Source organism: Gobio gobio, assembly GCF_949357685.1.
Source record: "Gobio gobio genome assembly, chromosome: 2".
Lineage (NCBI taxonomy): Eukaryota > Metazoa > Chordata > Actinopteri > Cypriniformes > Gobionidae > Gobio > Gobio gobio.
Window position 1 is genome coordinate 14,165,505 of NC_137098.1, and position 21,800 is coordinate 14,187,304.

General features: G+C 40.1%; 1 protein-coding gene across 3 annotated transcripts in view; it reads left to right on the top strand.

The window, feature by feature from the left end:
- LOC307119273 (uncharacterized protein) overlaps nt 1-20,529 on the top strand; it is a 31,175-nt gene extending 10,646 nt beyond the window's left edge. For 2 of the 3 annotated variants that reach the window (XM_079805462.1, XM_079805461.1), the window contains exon 4: nt 16,315-20,529. In XM_079805462.1, the coding sequence (XP_079661588.1) occupies nt 16,315-17,654 (1,340 nt within the window). In that variant the 3' untranslated portion in view covers nt 17,655-20,529. Of the gene's footprint in view, nt 1-15,956; nt 16,038-16,314 lie in introns of those variants that run through there. The other variant, XM_079805463.1, reaches the window with a different exon arrangement.
- Nucleotides 20,530-21,800: the final 1,271 nt, after the last annotated feature.

The window sequence follows — 21,800 nt, forward strand, 5'->3', positions numbered from 1 at the left end:
AAGTTCCCTTTCAAAGCCTACAGCGAACGGCCAGCTTGGACTACATCCTGGTACTTCCTTCTATAATTACGTCAGTGTAGAACAGTAGAACAGACTAACCTCCGCCCACAAGAATACGCGAAAAAGGGGGCGTGGTCTTGTTGCTGTCCCACGTGGAGAAGAGGACGGTCACGTGGAGAAAAGGAACTGTTGCGTGGAGAATATGTCGTAGAGAATATGCCAGCGAGACGCTGTTATTTTCATCCCAGAGTCAAATCACCTTTGTTTGGCTTTCCCATGGGACGCTGTACTTAGAGATCATTGAGCGAGGCGTGACCTTTCCGTGCAACGTGCGCTAAGCTGTGGTCGAATCACAACACGGGAACCGCTGGCACAATCAGAACTCGTTACGTATTTCTGAAGGAGGGCCTCATAGAACAGGAACTCACCAGCCGTTTTTAGGACAGTGAGAACAGCGGTACACAGATAAGTAAATTGTGTGAAAAATACTGTGTTTTTTTACACGCGAAACATGAACACATGTTATATTGCACACTGTAAACACAATCAAAGCTTCAAAAAAACACGAAGAACGGGACCTTTAATAGAGAGACACCGATTGCAATTTTCTTGGCGGATTCTTTTTTTGTTAATGAGATCGGCCGATACCGATTTTTGCGGATTTTATTTCTAAGAACTATAATTGACAGCATATACAAACAAAAAAACACTTTTTCTTCAAAGCAAATTTTTTTTAATTATAAAATAAATTATTAAACATTACAACAGGATCTTCTCTCACTTAAACAACTCTCAAAAAATAAGTGTTCTGTGCCTGGAAAGAAGTAGAAATAACAAAAAACTGAAAATCAGTTGCTTTATGAAACAAAACATTATAAATTGACCTTTTTCTCTTTTTTACTAAAGTACAAAAGATCCTATGAATGAACAAACCTGAAGTGTACAATGCTCCTCCAAATAATAGTTCAGTAATTTGGGTAATAAATGTTGCCAGCTAGGGATGTCACTACCAAAATTCCAGTAGTCGGTACCAATACCATAATAATGTTTTAGTACCACATTTTGTACCACAATTATACTTATTTTCCTCACTGTATGTGTATATATATATATATACAGTGAGGAAAATAAGTATTTGAACACCCTGCTATTTTGCAAGTTCTCCCACTTAGAAATCATGGAGGGGTCTGAAATTGTCATCGTAGGTGCATGTCCACTGTGAGAGACATAATCTAAAAAAAAATCCAGAAATCACAATGTATGATTTTTTAACTATTTATTTGTATGATACAGCTGCAAATAAGTATTTGAACACCTGAGAAAATCAATGTTAATATTTGGTACAGTAGCCTTTGTTTGCAATTACAGAGGTCAAACGTTTCCTGTAGTTTTTCACCAGGTTTGCACTGCAGGAGGGATTTTGGCCCACTCCTCCACACAGATTTTCTCTAGATCAGTCAGGTTTCTGGCCTGTCACTGAGAAACACAGAGTTTGAGCTCCCTCCAAAGATTCTCTATTGGGTTCAGGTCTGGAGACTGGCTAGGCCACGCCAGAACCTTGATATACTTCTTACAGAGCCACTCCTTGGTTATCCTGGCTGTGTGCTTCGGGTCATTGTCATGTTGGAAGACCCAGCCTCGACCCATCTTCAATGCTCTAACTGAGGGAAGGAGGTTGTTCCCCAAAATCTCGCAATACATGGCCCCGGTCATCCTCTCCTTAAGACAGTGCAGTTGCCCTGTCCCATGTGCAGAAAAACATCCCCAAAGCATTACCACAGTAGGGATGGTGTTCTTGGGATGGTACTCATCATTCTTCTTCCTCCAAACACGTTTAGTGGAATTATGACCAAAAAGTTCTATTTTGGTCTCATCTGACCACATGACTTTCTCCCATGACTCCTCTGGATCATCCAAATGGTCATTGGCAAACTTAAGACGGGCCTTGACATGTGCAGGGGAACCTTCCATGCCATGCATGATTTCAAACCATGATGTCTTAGTGTATTACTAGACATGTGCCGGTACACGGTAATACGATATATCACAATAATGAACATGCACGATATTGTTACCGTGGGCACTTCAAAATACCGTAAATAATTATTTATTACATATTATTTCGATTTCTTAGAATGCATTAAGACTACTTTACCCATCAACCGTTTAAAATGAACACGTCAAAGATGAACGCGCACTGATGTAAACAAACTCAACGTGCATGAGCACATGGCGGACCGCGTGAAGGAGGCGCTGAAGTGCACATTCACTCTCTGACAGCAGAGGGCGCTGACGGATATTGATATTGTTTGAATATGTTCTGATTTTTTGTTGTTGAGTCACACACTTTACAATAAGGCTCTATTATTTAACATTAGTTCATTCATTAAAAAACTGACAATGAAAAATACTTCTAAAGCATTTACACACTTTACAATAAGGCTCTATTATTTAACATTAGTTCATTCATTAAAAAACTGACAATGAAAAATACTTCTAAAGCATTTATTAATCTTAGTTAAATGTAAATTTCACCATTTAATAACACATTATTAAAATCAAAAGTTGTAACTGTATTATTTAATGGACCTGAGCTAACATTAACTAACAGTTGCTTTTTTTTAACTATACGTTATCAAAGAATAATAACCTCTGTATAAATGTAGCTATTTGCTTTTGTTAATGTTAATGTATTAACCCTTTAACTGTCACCCCCCTTTTTGAGCATTTACGTGAAAATGCACTACCCAAACTTAAATGGTTGAAATTCATGAACCCTTTGGACTAAAGACTTATGGTTGGTCTCTTTTAAAAGAAGACACTTGGCAGATTATTGCTGAAGTGGAAATTATAGAATTAAATTATATAAAAGTTATTGAAATTTAAGTTTATTGTTATAAAAATATAATAAAATACATATTATTTATTTTATTAAAAAATATATAAATTAATATAGGTTTCAGCCTAAAAAAGACAGAAAGTCAAAGCCAAAATTCTAACCAAGTTGTGTTAAAAATTTTAGGTCAAAAACTCAAAAAATGAGTTTTCTGTAAGACTTTTAGCTGCATAACCTCCAAAAATCCACTGGGGGTTAGACACACCATATTGGTGATTCCTAAAGGTCCTAGTTACTTGATCTGGCAAATGACACCACAACACACATTGATGTTTTTTTTTGTGTTTTTTTTTACTATTTGTTTGATTGTTTTTTATACAAATAAATGCTACATTTCTATAAACATTTCATTTGGAACAAGCAAATAAGAATAAAAAAAATATTTAAAAAACTATGAAAACTAAACCACAAACATTTGACAAAACTTTTTACAATCTAAACTATTTATAATTTTCACCTATTTACAGCTTTTTTCCCTCTTGTTAACAACTATTTACAACTTTATAAGTGTTAAACTACAAGTTTTGGGCATCATGCCAGTGATTGAAACAGTCTCGTGCTGCCTGGAAACAAAAATACAAATTACATGCACGGCAGATCACAGCGTTTTTTTGTTGGCACACACTGCATCTTTTTCTGCACTCTGGGATGAATTGAGAAGCGATGTAATGTGGTCTGTGGCATGCATGGCCTGGGTGCCTTCCTGTGATTTGAGGAGCTGGGGCAGGAGGAGCAGAAAGACCTGGCTCATTTCGGGGTATCCAGTCGGCAAGTTCCAGAACCAAAGCTTCCCGAAATTCTTTTTGACTTTTTGCTTTCTGGTTCTGTGACGCTGCCATCTGCTGCTGGAGAATGAATGCATTCACTATCGCTATGTCTACAAAATGGTAGAACAAGGAGTGGTACCATTTCCTGGTCTTCCGGAGAACCGTATAATAGTATAATATTAATAATAATGTGGAAAATAATAGGACATATTTCAAAAATAAGGGCAAACTTACCCAAGTAAATAGAATGAGACATTTGAGTAAACAATTTTTTACACAGCATGACTAAATAAATTCAACTTACTTATTGTAGTCAGAAACTGTAGCTGGAATCGGAACTGTCAGTTCTGCCCATTGCCCGTCTCTTGTCCTCGCCCTTCTCTGGACAGTGAGATTTGCATTTGCCGAATGGAAAGAGGAGCACATGAGGACTTCCCTGGTGTCCTTCCATTCGACGTAGAGCAACTCGTTGTCCCGGATCCAACGAATACTCCCACGAGGAGCATTTCTGGGCAGCTTGTTGGCAGTGGTTTTTGGGACACCCACACGGTTGCTCCGGACAGTCCCACAGGCCCAGATGCCCTTCTGTAGGAGGTCTTTGAACAGTGATGGGCTGGTGTAGAAATTGTCTACGTACAGTATGTAGCCTGTTCCAAGGTTTCTTTCATCCACCAGCGCCATCACCGATTCATAGCTCAGCCCCTTGCTTTCTCGGTTTGGTGGTAAAGGAGATTTTCCTTCATAAATGATAAAATCCCAAGTATAAAAGTTGGCTGAGTCCGCTAAAACAAATAGCTTGCAGCCCCATTTGGTAGGTTTCTCTTTATGGTACTGCTTCAGGGAAATCCTGGCCTTGGATGCCACCATCCTCTCATCTATGGCAATGTTTTGGTAGGGATGAAAATAAGTTTTGCATGCATCACGCAGCTCCTGATAGACTGGCTTCAGTTTCCCTAGCCGGTCATAAGCAGGTGTGCCTTTTTTTCATATTTTCAGCATCCTTCTTTGGATCACTCAGATGAATTGCTGAGGATATGGCTTGAAACTTCCGGCACAACATAACGGTGGCAGGAAAGCCAAGACTGTAAATTCTGGATCCATTCCAATAATCTGTAATTACTGGTAACTTTACCAGACCCATGTAAACCAGAACTGACAGATAGGAGTACAGGTCCTTCATGGTCATGTCCTGCCATGGTTTACGTGTGGTGTCCTGATTCTCAGCTGCATATGCATTTGAGTTCTGAATAATTGTCTGACAAACCGTGGATGAAAAAAACAACTGAAACAGCTCCAGAGCACTGTAGGACTCTGTGGAGACAAGCTGAGGGCCAGGAGTCCGTGCTGGTCTGAATGTTGTCTGAGAAGGTGGCATGTCTGGTTCATCTGAGGTGTGCCATCTTGCCTCAGTGTTGCCAGGGGAAACAACAGGTTCTGTTGGTCTCCCTCTTTCTCTGGTTTGTCCTCTCTCCATCACTGTTCCTCTGCTCTGCCCTCTCTCTCTCCCTCTTCCTCTGGCTTGTCCTCTCTCCATCACTCTTCCTCTGCTCTGTCCTCTCTCTCTCCCTCTTTCTCTGGTTTGTCCTCTCTCCATCACTCTTCCTCTGCTCTGTCCTCTTCCTCTGCTCTGTCCTCTCTCTCTCCCTCTTTCTCTGGTTTGTCCTCTCTCCATCACTCTTCCTCTGCTCTGTCCTCTTCCTCTGCTCTGTCCTCTCTCTCTCTCCCTCTTTCTCTGGTTTGTCCTCTCTCCATCACTCTTCCTCTGCTCTGTCCTCTTCCTCTGCTCTGTCCTCTCTCCCTCTTTCTCTGGTTTGTCCTCTCTCCATCACTCTTTCTCTGCTCTGTCCTCTTCCTATGCTCTGTCCTTTTCCTCTGCTGTGTCCTCTCCCTTTTCCTTCATTTCCAAACCTCATGAAATGATCAGCTGTTGTAGCTGATGTTGATGCAGCAGATGTAGATGGTTCACATCTATCAGCAGGTAAGTCCACACTATCATCATCTGAATGCCTATTGAAACAATATAAAACGGACTAGTACAAAACAACTATATCACATGTAATTCATTCTTCATCTACATACACATCTATATTGATAACTGTCAAATAATTTTGTGTAATATTTACTTGTATCCCACTAACCCACTAACCCTCTAACTTGTAATCCCGCTCACATAGTAAAGATAGTATCTTAGTGTGAAAAAAGTTGTAAACTCACTGTTCTTGAGTTGAATCAGACATCTCTTCTGGTAAAAGCGCATCAGGCTCGTCATCGCTGGAGTTATGATCTTGCTCTTCATCGCTCGAATTACACAGTTCATCAATAACTCAATAACTTCCAAAAGTGTAAAAAACTTTTTAGGCCTAGGTCGAGCCATCTTGATATTGCGCAGTTGAGAGTGAAAGTGCAGCCAGTGTGTGTACTGGCTTTCTGTTGTGCACGTTTACAAAACATTTAGCAGCATTTCCAAACAGACGCTTGATTACTATTGGCAGGTGTTTCCAATTGAATCTAAACGTGGTTTCTACTGGTCAACGTTTGTGTCAATATCAGATTTCAAAGAGATCATAGGTCCACTGAGAGGCAGACATCAATTGAGCGTTAGTAACGGCTCTGGCAGCTCTGTTTGGTTACTGAGACTGCCTTGCCTTGCTGTTATTGGACATAATGTTGTGAGGGAGGACTCTACAACACGGCAACATATATTTATAGTTGATGTATCATGTATTGAATGAATAAATTATAATGGGCTTTTTTTAATAAAATCTATTTGGTTTTGGAATAATGTATACAGCATTGGGGTAGATAGATATTCTCTATATATAATATTATTTTCTGAATATTTTTGGCTAAATACTAGAATCAATGTTTATGTTATGAACTTTTAGCATGAAAATCACAGTTTGAATGATTAAAAGTGTGGTTGTTGACTTTTTGTTACAAAGATGAAAACTCCTGTAATGATACAGATTTTTTTGATGCACACTCTTGTCATATATTGATCGATTACTCTTCCAAAATATATATTTTCTGCAAAATCATCAACAAATATGTATTCTTGAGTCTTAGACCTTTCCAATGATATATAGTTTGTCATGACTAGATTAGGATTTAATAGTAATATAGTGAAGTAAATGTAGAATGCCCGTATACGGGTAGGTGACAGTTAAGGGGTTAACTAGTGAGACCTTATTGTAAAGTGTTACCTATTGTTCATTTAGCTATAATTATTTAGCACTTTAATCTGTTTAAATTATGTTTACTTTATACATTTTTGTGTATTTCTTTATTGTATTTAAATGTTCAGTTCTTTTGTTAGAAAGTTATTAAACCTGTTATAGTATGACAACACTTTTTTTTGCAACGAATTTCAATATCGTGATAATACCGTAGACCGTGATAAAAGCTTCAGCAATTAATCACAACATGAAAACTTGATACCAGCACATGCCTTTGTATTACCAACAGTAACCTTGGAAACGGTGGTCCCAGCTCTTTTCAGGTCATTGACCAGCTCCTCCCGTGTAGTTCTGGGCTGATTTCTCACCTTTCTTAGGATCATTGAGACCCTATGAGGTGAGATCTTGCATGCAGCCCCAGTCCGAGGGAGATTGACAGTCATGTTTAGCTTCTTTCATTTTCTAATAATTGCTCCAACAGTGGACCTTTTTTCACCAAGCTGCTTGGCAATTTCCCCGTAGCCCTTTCCAGCCTTGTGGAGGTGTACAATTTTGTCTCTAGTGTCTTTGGACAGCTCTTTGGTCTTGGCCATGTTAGTAGTTGGATTCTCACTGATTGTATGGGGTGGACAGGTGTCTTTATGCAGCTAACGACCTCAAACAGGTGCATCTAATTTAGGATAATAAATGGAGTGGAGGTGGACATTTTAAAGGCAGACTAACAGGTCTTTGAGGGTCAGAATTCTAGCTGATAGACAGGTGTTCAAATACTTATTTGCAGCTGTATCATACAAATAAATAGTTTAAAAAATCATATATTGTGATTTCTGGATTTTTTTTTTAGATTATGTCTCTCACAGTGGACATGCACCTACAATGACAATTTCGGACCCCTCCATGATTTCCAAGTGGGAGAACTTGCAAAATAGCAGGGTGTTCAAATACTTATTTTCCTCACTGTATATATATATATATATATATATATATATATATATATATATATATATATATATATATATATATATATATATATATATATATATATATATAATCAGGGCTCTACATAGCGACCATTTTGGGTGCAATTGCGCCTGAAAATTACTGTCTAGGTTTGAGGACGACTCTGGAGTCGTTAGGCCCAAACTCAACTTCTGTTACCTCGCACGAGAGTGCGTCAAGTTTTCGTGCTGTACACCAGTTAGAGAAAACCGACCATTTCAGTGCATAGAGCCGCCTGGTTGCGGGGGCTCTAGCTTCAGAAATAGTGTTCAGAATTCTTTCAGAGAGGTTCGCGGGTATCCGTTGATAAGCCATACGTGGAGAGCCCACAGCTCGGGTTGGGGACACCAGATTTTTCCTCTCGCCTGCATGAGGAGATCTTTCCTCAGCGGAATCGGCCATGGGGCTGCGTCTGACATTAGAGTCAGTTCTGAGACCCATATTTGGTTCTTCCACAACGGGGCTATTAAGAGCACTGTGGATTTGGTTTCCCTGATCTTTTTGATGGTCTGTGGCAACATCGCGATTGGGGGAAAAGCATCCTCGTGTAGGGCGCCCCAACCTAAGTTGGATGCATCTGTCGAGACCACTTTCCGCTTCGTAACTGTACCCATAGTAACACCTGTCTGATACCAGGTGGTCGCCTTCCAAGGAGCCAGAGCTTGAGACAGCTGTTGTTCACTTTGATGCGAAACTGGCCCGATCGCCATGCACGCTGTGACGTAAGCCGCGCCCTCATCTTTATTGAGTCTATGACTGTACCCAGAAAAGATATCCTCTGGGTAGGAGACATTGAGCTCTTGGCGGTATTGATCCTGAGACCCAAACATTCTTTTTCGGGACGAGGAAATAACGACTGTAAAAGCCTGACTCACTTTGCGTCAGGTGCACGGTTTCGACCGCTCCCTTTTCTAACACACGTGACTCACACTGCCTTTTACTGAGGTCTCGACCAAGGCGCGAAAGTGCGGGGGTCTGTGAGCGAACTGTAGCGAGAAACCTATTTTTATTATGTTCAACACCCAATTTGATATACCGGGAATGGCATGCCAGGCCTGTGCCTGTGAAGCCAGGGGCTGAATTATTAACGGGGGCGGGCCGCTTAGTGATAGGGACCCGGTAACCCCTTTGCTTTGTGCTTGTAACACTGTGGGGATAGTGTTTATGCTTTGCGGTGTGCACTGGGTAGTGGGCGCGTGCATTACATTTGTGGCACAGGACAGCGTGTGAGCTGTGAGGGGGGTGTTTGAGTGTAGGGGTGCATACTGTGAAGTGGGCACAACATCTACAGAGAAAAAGCTCTTTTTGAGATTTATTTGGGTCACCGTGAGAACGGCGTTTGTGTGCAGGCGAGTGCTTTTGATAATGGGCTCATTGACTGCGAAAACTGAGTCGCCAGTCACCTGGTTGAAGGGAACTGGGAGACTGAGAGAGAGTGGTGGGGGTCCGGCCGAGGCGAGACCTGGCCACCTTCTCTTTCCTCTTACGGCTAGGATGGCTTCAGTGGTTCGGGTTTCAACGCAGCTCGAGGTCGAGGTCCCCGGAACTCAGACTGCCTGATGCGGCTCGTAGAGCGTGAGCGCCACACATTGTATTTCTCCCGCAGAAAAACTATTTATCATATGTTTAATATGCCACAGCGCCCAAAATTTATCTGGTGCGCTGCTCTCTCTATGGAACTGGGCAGGAAAGCTGGTCTCCCGTGCTACTTATCAGCCAATCCAAAAAAAAAAAGAGGCTACACAATAGCCAATCAGAAAATAGCACTAATGTATCTGGGTAAGATTTAACGCAACAACCAATGAAAAAAAAATCACTTTGAGCACAGAGTCATGATCTCTTGTTTTAAAGGTCCCGTTCTTCGTGTTTTTTTGAAGCTTTGATTGTGTTTACAGTGTGCAATATAACGTGTTCATGTTTCGCGTGTAAAAAAACACAGTATTTTTCACACAATTTACTTATCTGTATACCGCTGTTCTCACTGTCCTAAAAACGGCTGGTGATTTCCTTGTTCTATGAAGTCCCTCCTTCAGAAATACGTAACGAGTTCTGATTGTGCCAGCGGTTCCCGTGTTGTGATTCGACCACAGCTTAGCGACACGTGCCAGCGGTTCCTGTGTTGTGATTCGACAGCAGCTTAGTGCACGTTGGAAAGGTCACGCCTCTTAACGGAGAGATGTATGCGTTCAATAATCTCTACAGCGTCCCTGGGAAAGCCAAACAAAGGTGATTTGACTCCTTGATGAAAATAACAGCGTCTCGACGACATGGCGATTTTATTCGTACGAATTGTCATTTTTCAGATCTGAACCCCGAATTTTTTTTTTATATCAAAGAGCATCCATTCTTTGCATTGCGAATTTGCAGGCCAATTTGAATCTGTGGTTTGTCTCATCTGCAAACGAACTGTGTTGCATTAAAAATCTAATGTGAATACAGATTACAAAGCTAACGAATTTACCATAGTTGGTGAAATGAAGTCGTGTGCCACCTACAGGCCTTTTGGGTGAAGTGTAGGTTGCTAGAGCAAATGCAAAATGGCCATAACTACATTACCCTTTTTGATAGAATAATCGTGATTATGATTTTGAGCATAATAATAGTGATTATCAGTTTAACCATTATCGTGCAGCCCTGATTTGGACTGTAAAAAATAAAATAAATTTTTTTTGTAGTGTGCTGTGATGATCTAAATCAGGGTAAAGATCTAAAACATAAGATCAAGTACGTGAACTTGCAACAGAACACGTTATATTATTTTACATTTGATTATTTTATTTAATTCTAAAGAACTAATTCCACAGTAATCTTCCTTTGTGTTCAACATAATAAAGAAATGTACACATTTTTGGAACAACTTGAGGGTGAATAAATGATGATAGAATTTTCACTTTTGGGTGAACTGTCCCTTTAAGCAGTCATTCTGAACCAGTAGGCCTAATCACTTTTTTGAATTTAAAAAAAAATTATTTTAATAATTTACTTAAATTATGACTATATTGTGTAATTATTTGTCCCATTTTTATCTAAATATTTTTTAAATGTCATAAACTTGATATGACAGGATTATTTATTATGTATGATTAATATAGCCTAGCTAAATTATAAATTAATAATAACATTTATTAGGCTATAATCTATTAAAGCAGGGGTGGCGAACTCCGGTCCTGGAGGGCCACTATCCTGCATAGTTTTGCTTCAACCCTAATCAAACACACCTGAACAAGCTAATCATGGTCTGAAGGGTTACTAGAAAGCTACAGGCAGGTGAGTTTTATCAGGGTGGGAGCTGAACTCTGCAGGACAGTGGCCCTCCAGGACCGGAGTTCGCCACCCCTGTATTAAAGGGTAACTAAACCCTAAACCAACTTTTTTTAGTTAATGGTCTGTAATACTGGGGCTTTATTAATGCTGTTCATTAATTCGAGTAAATGTTTTGACATTTGAGTATAAAGTGTTTTAATTCTATAAAATATGGTGTAAAACCGCCAAAGTGCTGCCCTCCTAAGGTTGAACGGTTGCTACTGCAGTTGAATTTTCCTATTGGACGTTGTGGTACATCGTGACGTAGGATGGTACCTCCAACGGCTCTCTATCCGCGCCCCTAGCATGAGCTCACCACGCCCTCAGAAATGTTTCCCCCAATCACATGATGAGAACGGCTTTACTCCAGTATGAACTGTCATATTACATGAAGTGGAAACATTATGAATGAAACTCACTTGACACATGTTTTAACATTGTATTGAAGAAAATACGGTTAAATAATGAAGTTGTCAGTACACGTCAGGCTTTTCTTGCGATATTATTGCCGCCCGTCATGTGTACAGATAATTTTCATACATGAGACGCGCTTTCAAACCCTGACACGCAAGTGGTTGCCGCGGACGCAGATAGATTAGGTCGGTTCTCTTGCGCGGCTGCTTCACTAGCATCGTCGGCATCGGGAGTTAACGCAGTTTGAGCAGCGGCTCGCATTGATAAGGCTCCGGGTTTGTGTCTGTTACAGACAATCCACCCTCCTCCACTTCAGGTGAAGGTAGGAGAAATGACCGCTCTGTTGCAAAGCTGGCGTCACTCCAGTCATTCTCCATCTTTGCGACTCGCGAGTCTGACAGCTGTCAATCAATCCGTCACTGCGGGTCTCAGGTGCACGCCCTCCGCTCAGCCCAGCCCTCGGTTCGTCCCCTCTGTGTCCGCCGGGCTCTGCCCACTTTTCCAGCATTTTTTGAAAATTGCCAGTGGGTGGAGTTAAGCTCTGAGCAGGGGTTTAGTTACCCTTTAATTAACCTGTCTAAAAAAATTATAATTCTGTCTGCCAAGCTCTGATAATGTAATATTATATTAATATATTATCCATTAAAAAAAACTATAGGCCTACACCTTTAGAAGCACGGATGTGTCTGTCACATAGACCAGTCTGTCAGAGCTGCTGCTTTAAGTCAGTCAGTCTGAGACACTGAAATGCTTCGCATAAAGGGTGCAGTTGGCCTGAGGTTCATCATGAGTTACTGGACAGACCCATTGATACCTTTTTGATATTCAGTTCTATATCTGGAGATAAGTGAAGATTTCTTAACCCGCCCCAACCCGACCTGCGGGTTATGGGAAGACCCGCGCATCACTAGTGTAGGAGTATAAGGGTGCAGTGCCTTGTATTTGATGCCAGCGGCAATTTGCAACAGCACAATTTTACACCGCAAAAAATGCTCTTCTTATTTGGTATTCTTTTTAATCAAGATGCATTTACTAGATAAGTAAAATGACATAAGATATTTTTTTCTTGTTTTCTGGGAAAAACATCAAAGTGAGTTTTTGCTTAAAACAAGCTAAATTATCTGCCAATGGGGCAGGGCTCTCAAGTTTTCAACTGAGTTCAGAGTGACATTTTGGCGACGGCGGCAGGGGTTTGGGTGGGGACGGGGTTCTGATCTGAAAAATGACAATTCGTACAAATAAAAACGTATTTAATTCAGCATTTCTTAGTGTGTGTGTGTGTGTGTGTGTGTGTGTGTGAGAGAGAGAGAGAGATATATGTGAAAACATTTGGCCTAGGCTATTTCATTATATTTTATCCAGACAATGCATAGTAGGCTATTCATTATTGCATGTGTCTGTTTCAAAGATGTCAGAGAGGAGGCAAATGGCAAATTAATATTTCAAAATTTGGAATATGTAGTTTTTTCTTTCCTTTTTCTTCTGAATCCAAACTAAATCAATTGTCAGAATTAGCTGCTGAAATTCACATACTCTCGTCAAACTGTTGGCTAACCTACCAGCTGCCTGGACACACATATTCCCCAGCAAATATGAGATGACTTACTGTCAGGGCTCGACATTAAGCCGGTTCACGTTCTTGTCCTTCGGACAAGTAAATCTGTCACTCACTTGGCCGAGTAAAACATTTGCTTGTCCAGAAAAATAAAAATATATAAATTTGTGTGTGTTGTAAATATAATTTATTCTGAAGCAATATTGCAGGAGATCAGGAGATCATGACTTACTCTGTGCTCAAAGTGATGCTCAGAGCTCCAGTGGTTTCCTCTGTGAGTGAGGATGATGGTGAACAATTCCAGGATGCTTTTTTTTAATTGGTTGCTGCATTAAATCTTACCCAGATACATTAGTGCTATTTACTGATTGGCTATTTTGTAGCCTATTTTTTAATTTTTTTTTTGATTGGCTGACAAGTGGCAGGGGAGACCCGCTTTCCTGCCCGGTTCCATAGAGAGAGCGGCGGGCCAGATACATTTCTCACGCAGAAAAACTATTTATTATATATTTATATGCACAGTGCCCATGTGGCATATTAAACATATGATAAATAGTTTTTCTGCGTGAGAAATATAATGTGTGGCGGGAGTGCGTGACAAAAGGCCCAAATGAGTGACTGTCACGCTCAATGCGTGACACTTGAGAGCCCTGATGGGGTAAGAAAAATAATCTAATTTCTGTTTGGGACATAAACAAGAAACACAATTTCAGTCAGAAACAAGATTATTTTTCTTACCCAGTTGGCAGATAATTTAGCTTGTTTTAAAATTTCAAATTTTTAGATATTTAGACTAGAAACAAGACAAAAATACTAAGAAGAGCATTTTTTTGCAATGTATGAGGATAGGTATAATGTGCGCTCTTTGCGACTCGGTAAAAACTACTCTTGCTGCAGCATTCTGGATGAGTTGCAGAAGTTTGACATTGATGTTGGAAAGCCTGCCAAGAGAGTTCAGTAGTACAATAGTTCAGTCTAAATAGAAGAGAGGCTTGTACAAGGAGTTGTGTAGCATGGTCCGATAGGAAGGACCTGATCCTTCTTAAGCTGTACAGTGGGGAGAACAAGTATTTGATACACTGCCGATTTTGCAGGTTTGCCCACTTACAAAGCATGTAGAGGTCTGTAATTATCATAAATACTCTTCAACTGTGAGAGACGGAATCTAAAAATCCAGAAAATAACATTGTATGATTTTTAAATAATTAATTTGCATTTTATTGCATGACATGAGTATTTGATCACCTACCAACCAGTAATAATTCCGGCTCTCACAGACCTGTTAGTTATCTTTAAGAAGCCCTCCTGTTCTCATCACCTGTATTAACTGCACCTGCTTGAACTGGTTACCTGTATAAAAGACACACTCAATCAAACAGACTCCAACCTCTCCACAATGGCCAAGACCAGAGAACTGTGTAAGGACATCAGGGATAAAATTGTATACCTGCTCAAGGCAGGGATGGGCTACAGGACGATAGGCAAGCAGCTTGGTGAGAACAACTGAACTGTTGGCGCAATTATTTGAAAGTGGAAGAAGTTGAAGATGACGGTCAATCTCCCTCACTCTGGGGCACCATGCAACAGCTCACCTCGTTGGGCATCAATGATCATGAGGAAGGTGAGAGATCAGCCCAGAACTACACGGCACGACCTGGTCAATGACCTGAAGAGACCTGGGACCACAGTCTCAAAGAAAACCATTAGTAACACTACGCAGTCATGGATTAAAATCCTGCAGTGCACGCAAGCACTCCAGAGGAGGAATGGGAGAAGGTCATGTGGTCTGATGAGACAAAAATAGAGGTTTTTTGGTCTAAACTCCACTCGCTGTGTTTGAAGGAAGAAGAAGGATGAGTAAAACCCCAAGAACACCATCCCAACCGTGAAGCACGGAGGTGGAAACATCATTCTTTGGGAATGCATTTCTGCAAAGGGGACAGGACGACTGCACCGTATTGAGGGGAGGATGAATGGGCCATGTATCACGAGATCTTGGCCAACAACCTCCTTTCCTCAGTAAGAGCATTGAAGATGGGTCGTGGCTGGGTCTTCCAGCATGACAACGACCCGAAACACACAGCCAGGGCAACTAAGGAGTGTCTCCGTAAGAAGCATCTCAAGGTCCAGGAGTGGCCTAGCCAGTCTCAAGACCTGAACCCAATAGAAAATCTTTGGAGGGAGATGAAGGGCCAAAATCCCTGCTGCAGTGTGTGCAAACCTGGTCAAGAACCACAGGAAATGTAGGATCTCTGTAATTGCAAACAAAGGTTTCTGTACCAAATATTAAAGGGTTAGTTCTTACCCTCATGTCGTTCGACACCCGTAAGACCTCCGTTCATCTTCGGAACACAAATGAAGATATTTTTGTTAAAATCCGATGGCTCAGAAAGGCCTCCATTGCCAGCAATGTAATTTGCATTCACAAGATCCATAAAAGGTACTAAAGACGTCATAACAAAGTCCATCTCACTACTGTGGTCGTTAATCAGAATAGTCGTTATTTTGATTTCTTTTTTTTTGCGCACAAAAAATATTCTCGCCACTTAATAAATTATTGTAGAACCACTGAAGATGGACTTTGTAACAACTCTTTAGTACCTTTTATTGGTCTTGTGAGTGCAAATTACATTACTGCCAATGGAGGCCTTTCTGAGCCATCGGATTTCAACAAAAATATCTTCATTTGTGTTTGGTCTTTCGGGTGTCGAACAACATGAGGGTAGGTAATTGATTGACAATTTTCATTTTTGGGTGAACTAACCCTTTAAGATCTGCTTTTCTGACGTATCAAATACTTATGTCATGCAATAAAATGCAAATTAATTACTTAAAAATCATACAATGTGATTTTCTGGATTTGTTTTAGATTCCGTCTCACAGTCGAAGAGTACCTGTGATAAAAATTACAGACCTCTACATGCTTTGTAAGTGGGCAAACCTGCAAAATCTGCAGTCTATCAAATACTTGTGCAAAATTGAACCCAACCCCCAAATTTAACCCTAAGTTTTCAGGATTGCTTGAAAATTAAAGGCAGGCATTTTTCATTAAAGCTTAACTCTGCAAGACAGTGGCCCTCCAGGACCAAAGCTGCCCACCCCTGATCCCTAGGATAGGATAGTTTATATACATCATACTACCGTATGCCCTGGTATTGATGCTTTAAATGTCTAAATTGTTTTATGTATGTTTTTTTGCCCTAGACCTCATGGCATTGAAAAAGGCAAGTCATGAACTTGATGAAAGGGAAGAAAAGAAAGACCATTATGATCAACACCATGACTTCATGACTGGACAAAGATCGACACGGGCTAAAAAAACTTCCTCACAAAAAAGAGACCAAAAGACAGGAACTAAAAGTTATTTCACCTGCCAACAGTGTGGAAACAGTTTCACTGATAAACGAAACCTTAAAGTCCACATGAGAATTCACACTGGAGAGAAGCCTTACACCTGCCAACAGTGTGGAAAGAGTTGCAGAAATAAAGGAACCCTTAACATCCACATGAGAATTCACACTGGAGAGAAGCCTTACACCTGCCAACAGTGTGGAAAGAGTTTCAGACATAAAGAAAGCCTTAACATCCACATGAGAATTCACACTGGAGAGAAGCCTTACACCTGCCAACAGTGTGGGAAGAGTTTCAGACTTAAAGATAGCCTTAACAGACACATGAGAATTCACACTGGAGAGAACCCTTACATCTGCCAACAATGTGGAAAGAGTTTCAGACATAAAGAAACCCTTAACGTTCACATGAGAATTCACACTGGAGAGAACCCTTACATCTGCCAAGAGTGTGGAAAGAGTTTCACTGATAAACGAAACCTTAAAGTCCACATGAGGATTCACACTGGAGAGAAGCCTTATACCTGCCAACAGTGTGGAATGAGTTTCGGATGTAAAGAACACCTTAACGTTCACATGAGAATTCACACTGGAGAGAAGCCTTACATCTGCCAACAGTGTGGAAAGAGTTTCAGACATAAACGACACCTTAAAGTCCACATGAGGATTCACACTGGAGAGAAGCCTTACACCTGCCAACAGTGTGGAATGAGTTTCAGACACAAAGAAAACCTTAACGTTCACATGAGAATTCACACTGGAGAGAACCCTGACATTTGCCAACAGTGTGGAGTGAGTTTCAGACAAAAACGAAACCTTAACAGGCACATGAGACTTCACACTGGAGAGAAGCCTTACACCTGCCAACAGTGTGGAAAGAGTTTCACTCATAAAGAAAGCCTTGACAGTCACATGCGAATTCACACTGGAGAGAAGCCTTATACTTGCCAACAGTGTGGAAAGAGTTTCAGACATAAACGAAACCTTAAAGTCCACATGAGGATTCACACTGGAGAGAAGCCTTACACCTGCCAACAGTGTGGAATGAGTTTCGGTTGTAACAAAAACCTTAACGTTCACATTAGAATTCACACTGGAGAGAAGCCTTACACCTGCCAACAGTGTGGAAAGAGTTTCGGACATAAACGAAACCTTAACAGGCACATGAGACTTCACACTGGAGAGAAGCCTTAAACCTGCCAACAGTGTGGAAAGAGTTTCAAACAACAAGGAAACCTTAAAAGCCACATGAAAACTCAAAGTGAAGGGAAGCCTTACGCTTGCTCTGTGCAGAAAGACTTGCAGATTGAAAGAAAACCTTCAAATTGACATGAGAGTTCATACTGGGCAGAAGCCAAACACATGTCTAATGGTGCGTTCACACCGGGCGCAATTCGCGCGAGTGATTTACATGTTAAGTCAATGCAGAGACGCGAAATGGCATTCTGGGGCGCGATTCGCACAAATGAGGCGGCGCGAATTGAGCGTTTTGAACGCGCGATTCGCTCAAGTTGAAAAATCTGAACTTTGGCGGATATTCGCGCCGCGTTAACCAATCAGGAGCTTGCTCTAGTAGTGACAACAATGAGGAGAAAATCTGTATATTAATATCTGGTTCAGACAATATGATTATCACTGTGATAATTCAAAGTCAGTGCTAGTCGGGTACAACTGTGACGTACAGTTATAGCCTAAAAATAAAAAAGTAATGAAACTTCACTTTGCCCTCAGCCTAAACGATTTGCCAGGTAACAAATTTTAGATCCATGAGACCAAAGATCGCCCGTTACAAGACAAATTATAGCTCGAGACACACCACAGAGACATCAGAGCCAGTGGCAGACATCAGAAGGACTGGCCGAGGAAAGGTTGCTCTCGCCGGCGTTGAAGAGCGCTGACCGCCGCTGATCCGCTGGAGCTCACAACTCCGAAAACGCCAGATAAAATGTTCCAATAGACACTCTTTACATAAATAAACCACAGATTTGAGCTGTAAACAACTACATTATCGTCTGAAAAAGTCTTAAAACTACGTTTTGTCACACATTAACAGTAGATTTTAACAAAAAAAGACGTGTAAACACAGCCCATGTCAGCCATTTCTCAACGAGACGAGCCGGCTGGCAGAAGCCCTCCCATGACGCGAATTCGCGTCTGTTGTGAACTGAATGTCACACGCGATTTGCGCGAATTTCACGTGCGAATGAAGCGAGTAAGCTCAAAATGTTCAAGCGTCCACCTTCACGCAATTAGCGCAAATAATTTGCGTCAATCGCGTCCGGTGTGAACACCACATTATAGTGACTGAGACCGGTCAGACACAAATATTTGTTAACAAATGATCCATAATATCCCTCATCCAACAAGCAAACCATCTTACAAACAGGAAGAACTAGGTGTCTGGTTACAGGACACATTAAAGGGCTAGTTCACCCAAAAATGAAAATAATGTAATTTATTACTCACCCCTATGCCGTTCCACACCCGTAAGACCTCCGTTCATCTTCGGAACATAAATTAAGATATTTTATGCAATTTTATGCAATGCAATTCCACTAATGTGTTCAATTCCTACATAATTCTGAGTCTATTCAGAAGAATGTTGTGGACGATAGTATCGAATGCAGCGCTAAGATCGAGTAACACTAATAGTGAGATACAGCCACGATCGGATGATAAGAGTAAATCATTTGTAACTGCAGTCTGATGAGAGCAGTCTCAGTGCTATGATACAGTCTAAATCCTGACTGGAAATCCTCACAGATACCATTTCTTTCTAAAAAGGAGCATAATTGTGAAGACACTGCCTTTTCAAGTATTTTTGACAGAAAGGGTAGATTTGAGATTGGTCTATAATTGACTAATTCTGTAGGATCAAGTTGCGTTTTTTAATAAGTGGTTTAATAATAGCCAACTTAAAAGTTTTCGGTACATATCCTAATGACAAAGATGAATTAATTTTATTAAGAAGAGGATTTATGACCTCTGGTAGCATCTCTTTTAATAGCCTAGTCGGTACAGGGTCGAGCATACATGTTGTTGATTTTGATGATTTAACAAGTTTAGCCAATTCTTCTTCTCCTATAGCAGTGAATGAGTGTAATTTTTCACATACAATGCTCTGTCTGATGTGATACTGTAGTAGACGGCTGCATGGTTAAAAATTTCTTCCTAATATTATCAATCTTACATGTAAAGAAGTTCATAAAGTCATTACTGCTGTGTACAAACATCAGAAGTTGAAGCTTTATTTTTAGTTAATTTAGCCACTGTATCGAATAAATACCTAGAGTTGTGTTTGTTTTCTTCTAAGAGAATTGCAGATCTAGCAGTTTTTACGGCCTTTCTGTATGCGATCATGCTCTCTTTCCACAGATTGCAAAAAAACTCCAGTTTTGTTTTCTTCCAGCTGTGCTCCATTTTTCTGGCTGCTGTTTTAAGGGCCCGAGTGTGCTCGTTGTACCACGGCGTTGGACTATTTTCTTTAATCTTCTTTAAGCGCAGAGGAGCAACTGTGTCTAAAGTGCTGGTTATTGCACATTTGTACTCCTGTGCAGTTGCAGAATCTTTGAAGCACACTTTGAGGAGTGGCCCGAGATGATCTGCGACAGCCAGTGGTTTGAGAGTTTGTGTGTGATGGGGTTATTTTTGGCTGATCGAAGACCACATGCAACCAAATTAGATTACTTACTTTTAAGACTAGTCTAAGCAGTTTAGACTAGTCAACCAGCCCCTGGTTAATCTATTGACTAAACATGTTATACATGTGGTCTTTGTTCGCTATGGTAAGCAATTCTAAAACATTTCAAAAGATCCATAGTCAAAAACATAGTCAGGGTTTTGGGGACCAGATTGGGGATTACAAAGTTGAAGAACTCTTAATTTAGTTTATTTGTTGGGTGAGGGGTATTGTGGATTATTTATTAATATTAAACATACTAATGGTAAAAAGTGTAATTACACTGCATTCAGCACAATCTGGGCTACCATAATATGAGAGCATCATGTATGTCAAAGGCATATTTTGAGTACACCATTATACCTGGAAATAAATCCTGATTTACTATTTATATTGCTTCTTTTTTTTATTACCTGCGATACTTTTTTTCAGGATTCTTGGATGAATAAATTAATTAATGGCTGATGAAAATTCAGCTTTGCATCACATAAATAAATTATATTTAATAGTATATGTATATCAAAATAGAAAACCATTATTTTAAATTGATTTTTTTTGTATTTTTGATCAAATAAATGTTTGCTTAATGAGCATGAGGCTTCTTTCAACAACATTAATTCAAATAGTAATGTGTCCAAACATTGACTGGTACTTTATTTATAGTATCTGAGCAGAACTTTGCAAACAAAGGCTGCGTTCGAAACCGCATACTTCCCTACTATATAGTATGTAAAAAGCAGTAGGCGAGCGAATAGTATGTCCGAATCCTCAGTATTCATGAAACAGTAGGCGAGAATTACCGGGCAAATGAACTAATTCTCGCGAGATTCGGACGTGCGTGTACTTATATTGTGTCCGAATATGCCTACATATACCCTACATGTCTACTATATAGTAAGAGAAAACAGTACGTGAATGAGGTAGTATGTCCGAAACCTCAGTATTTATAAAACAGTATAGGCGAGAAATCCCTGGATGACCTACTGCGTCCGCCCAGATTCTGAAGTGTGCATCCAATGGACACTTTAATATCCCATGAGGCCATGGGAAATCATCATTTTCGAACATGTCGGAGGACGGAGACGCAGCTGTTTTCAAGTGTAAGTACAACAAACTGAACCGCTGTTAATTGTATTTAAAGTTCACATATTTAACAACCGACGAGGAAACTGTTGGTTTTAAGACATTAATATATATTAAATATTGATATATTAAAAGATATTAAATAGCTGTAAAACATTTCATTTTCATACAGGGAGTGCAGAATTATTAGGCAAGTTGTATTTTTGAGGATTAATTTTACAACATTAATAATTAAACAACAACCATTTGTCAATGAACACAAAAAACTCATTAATATTAAAGCTGAATATTTTTGGAAGTAGTTTTTAGTTTTAGCTATTTTAGGGGGATATCTGTGTGTGCAGGTGACTATTACTGTGCATAATTATTAGGCAACTTAACAAAAAACTAATTTATACCCATTTCAATTATTTATTTTTACCAGTGAAACCAATATAACATCTCAACATTCACAAATATACATTTCTGACATTCAAAAACCAAACAAAAACAAATCAGTGACCAATATAGCCACCTTTCTTTGCAAGGACACTCAAAAGCCTGCCATCCATGGATTCTGTCAGTGTTTTGATCTGTTC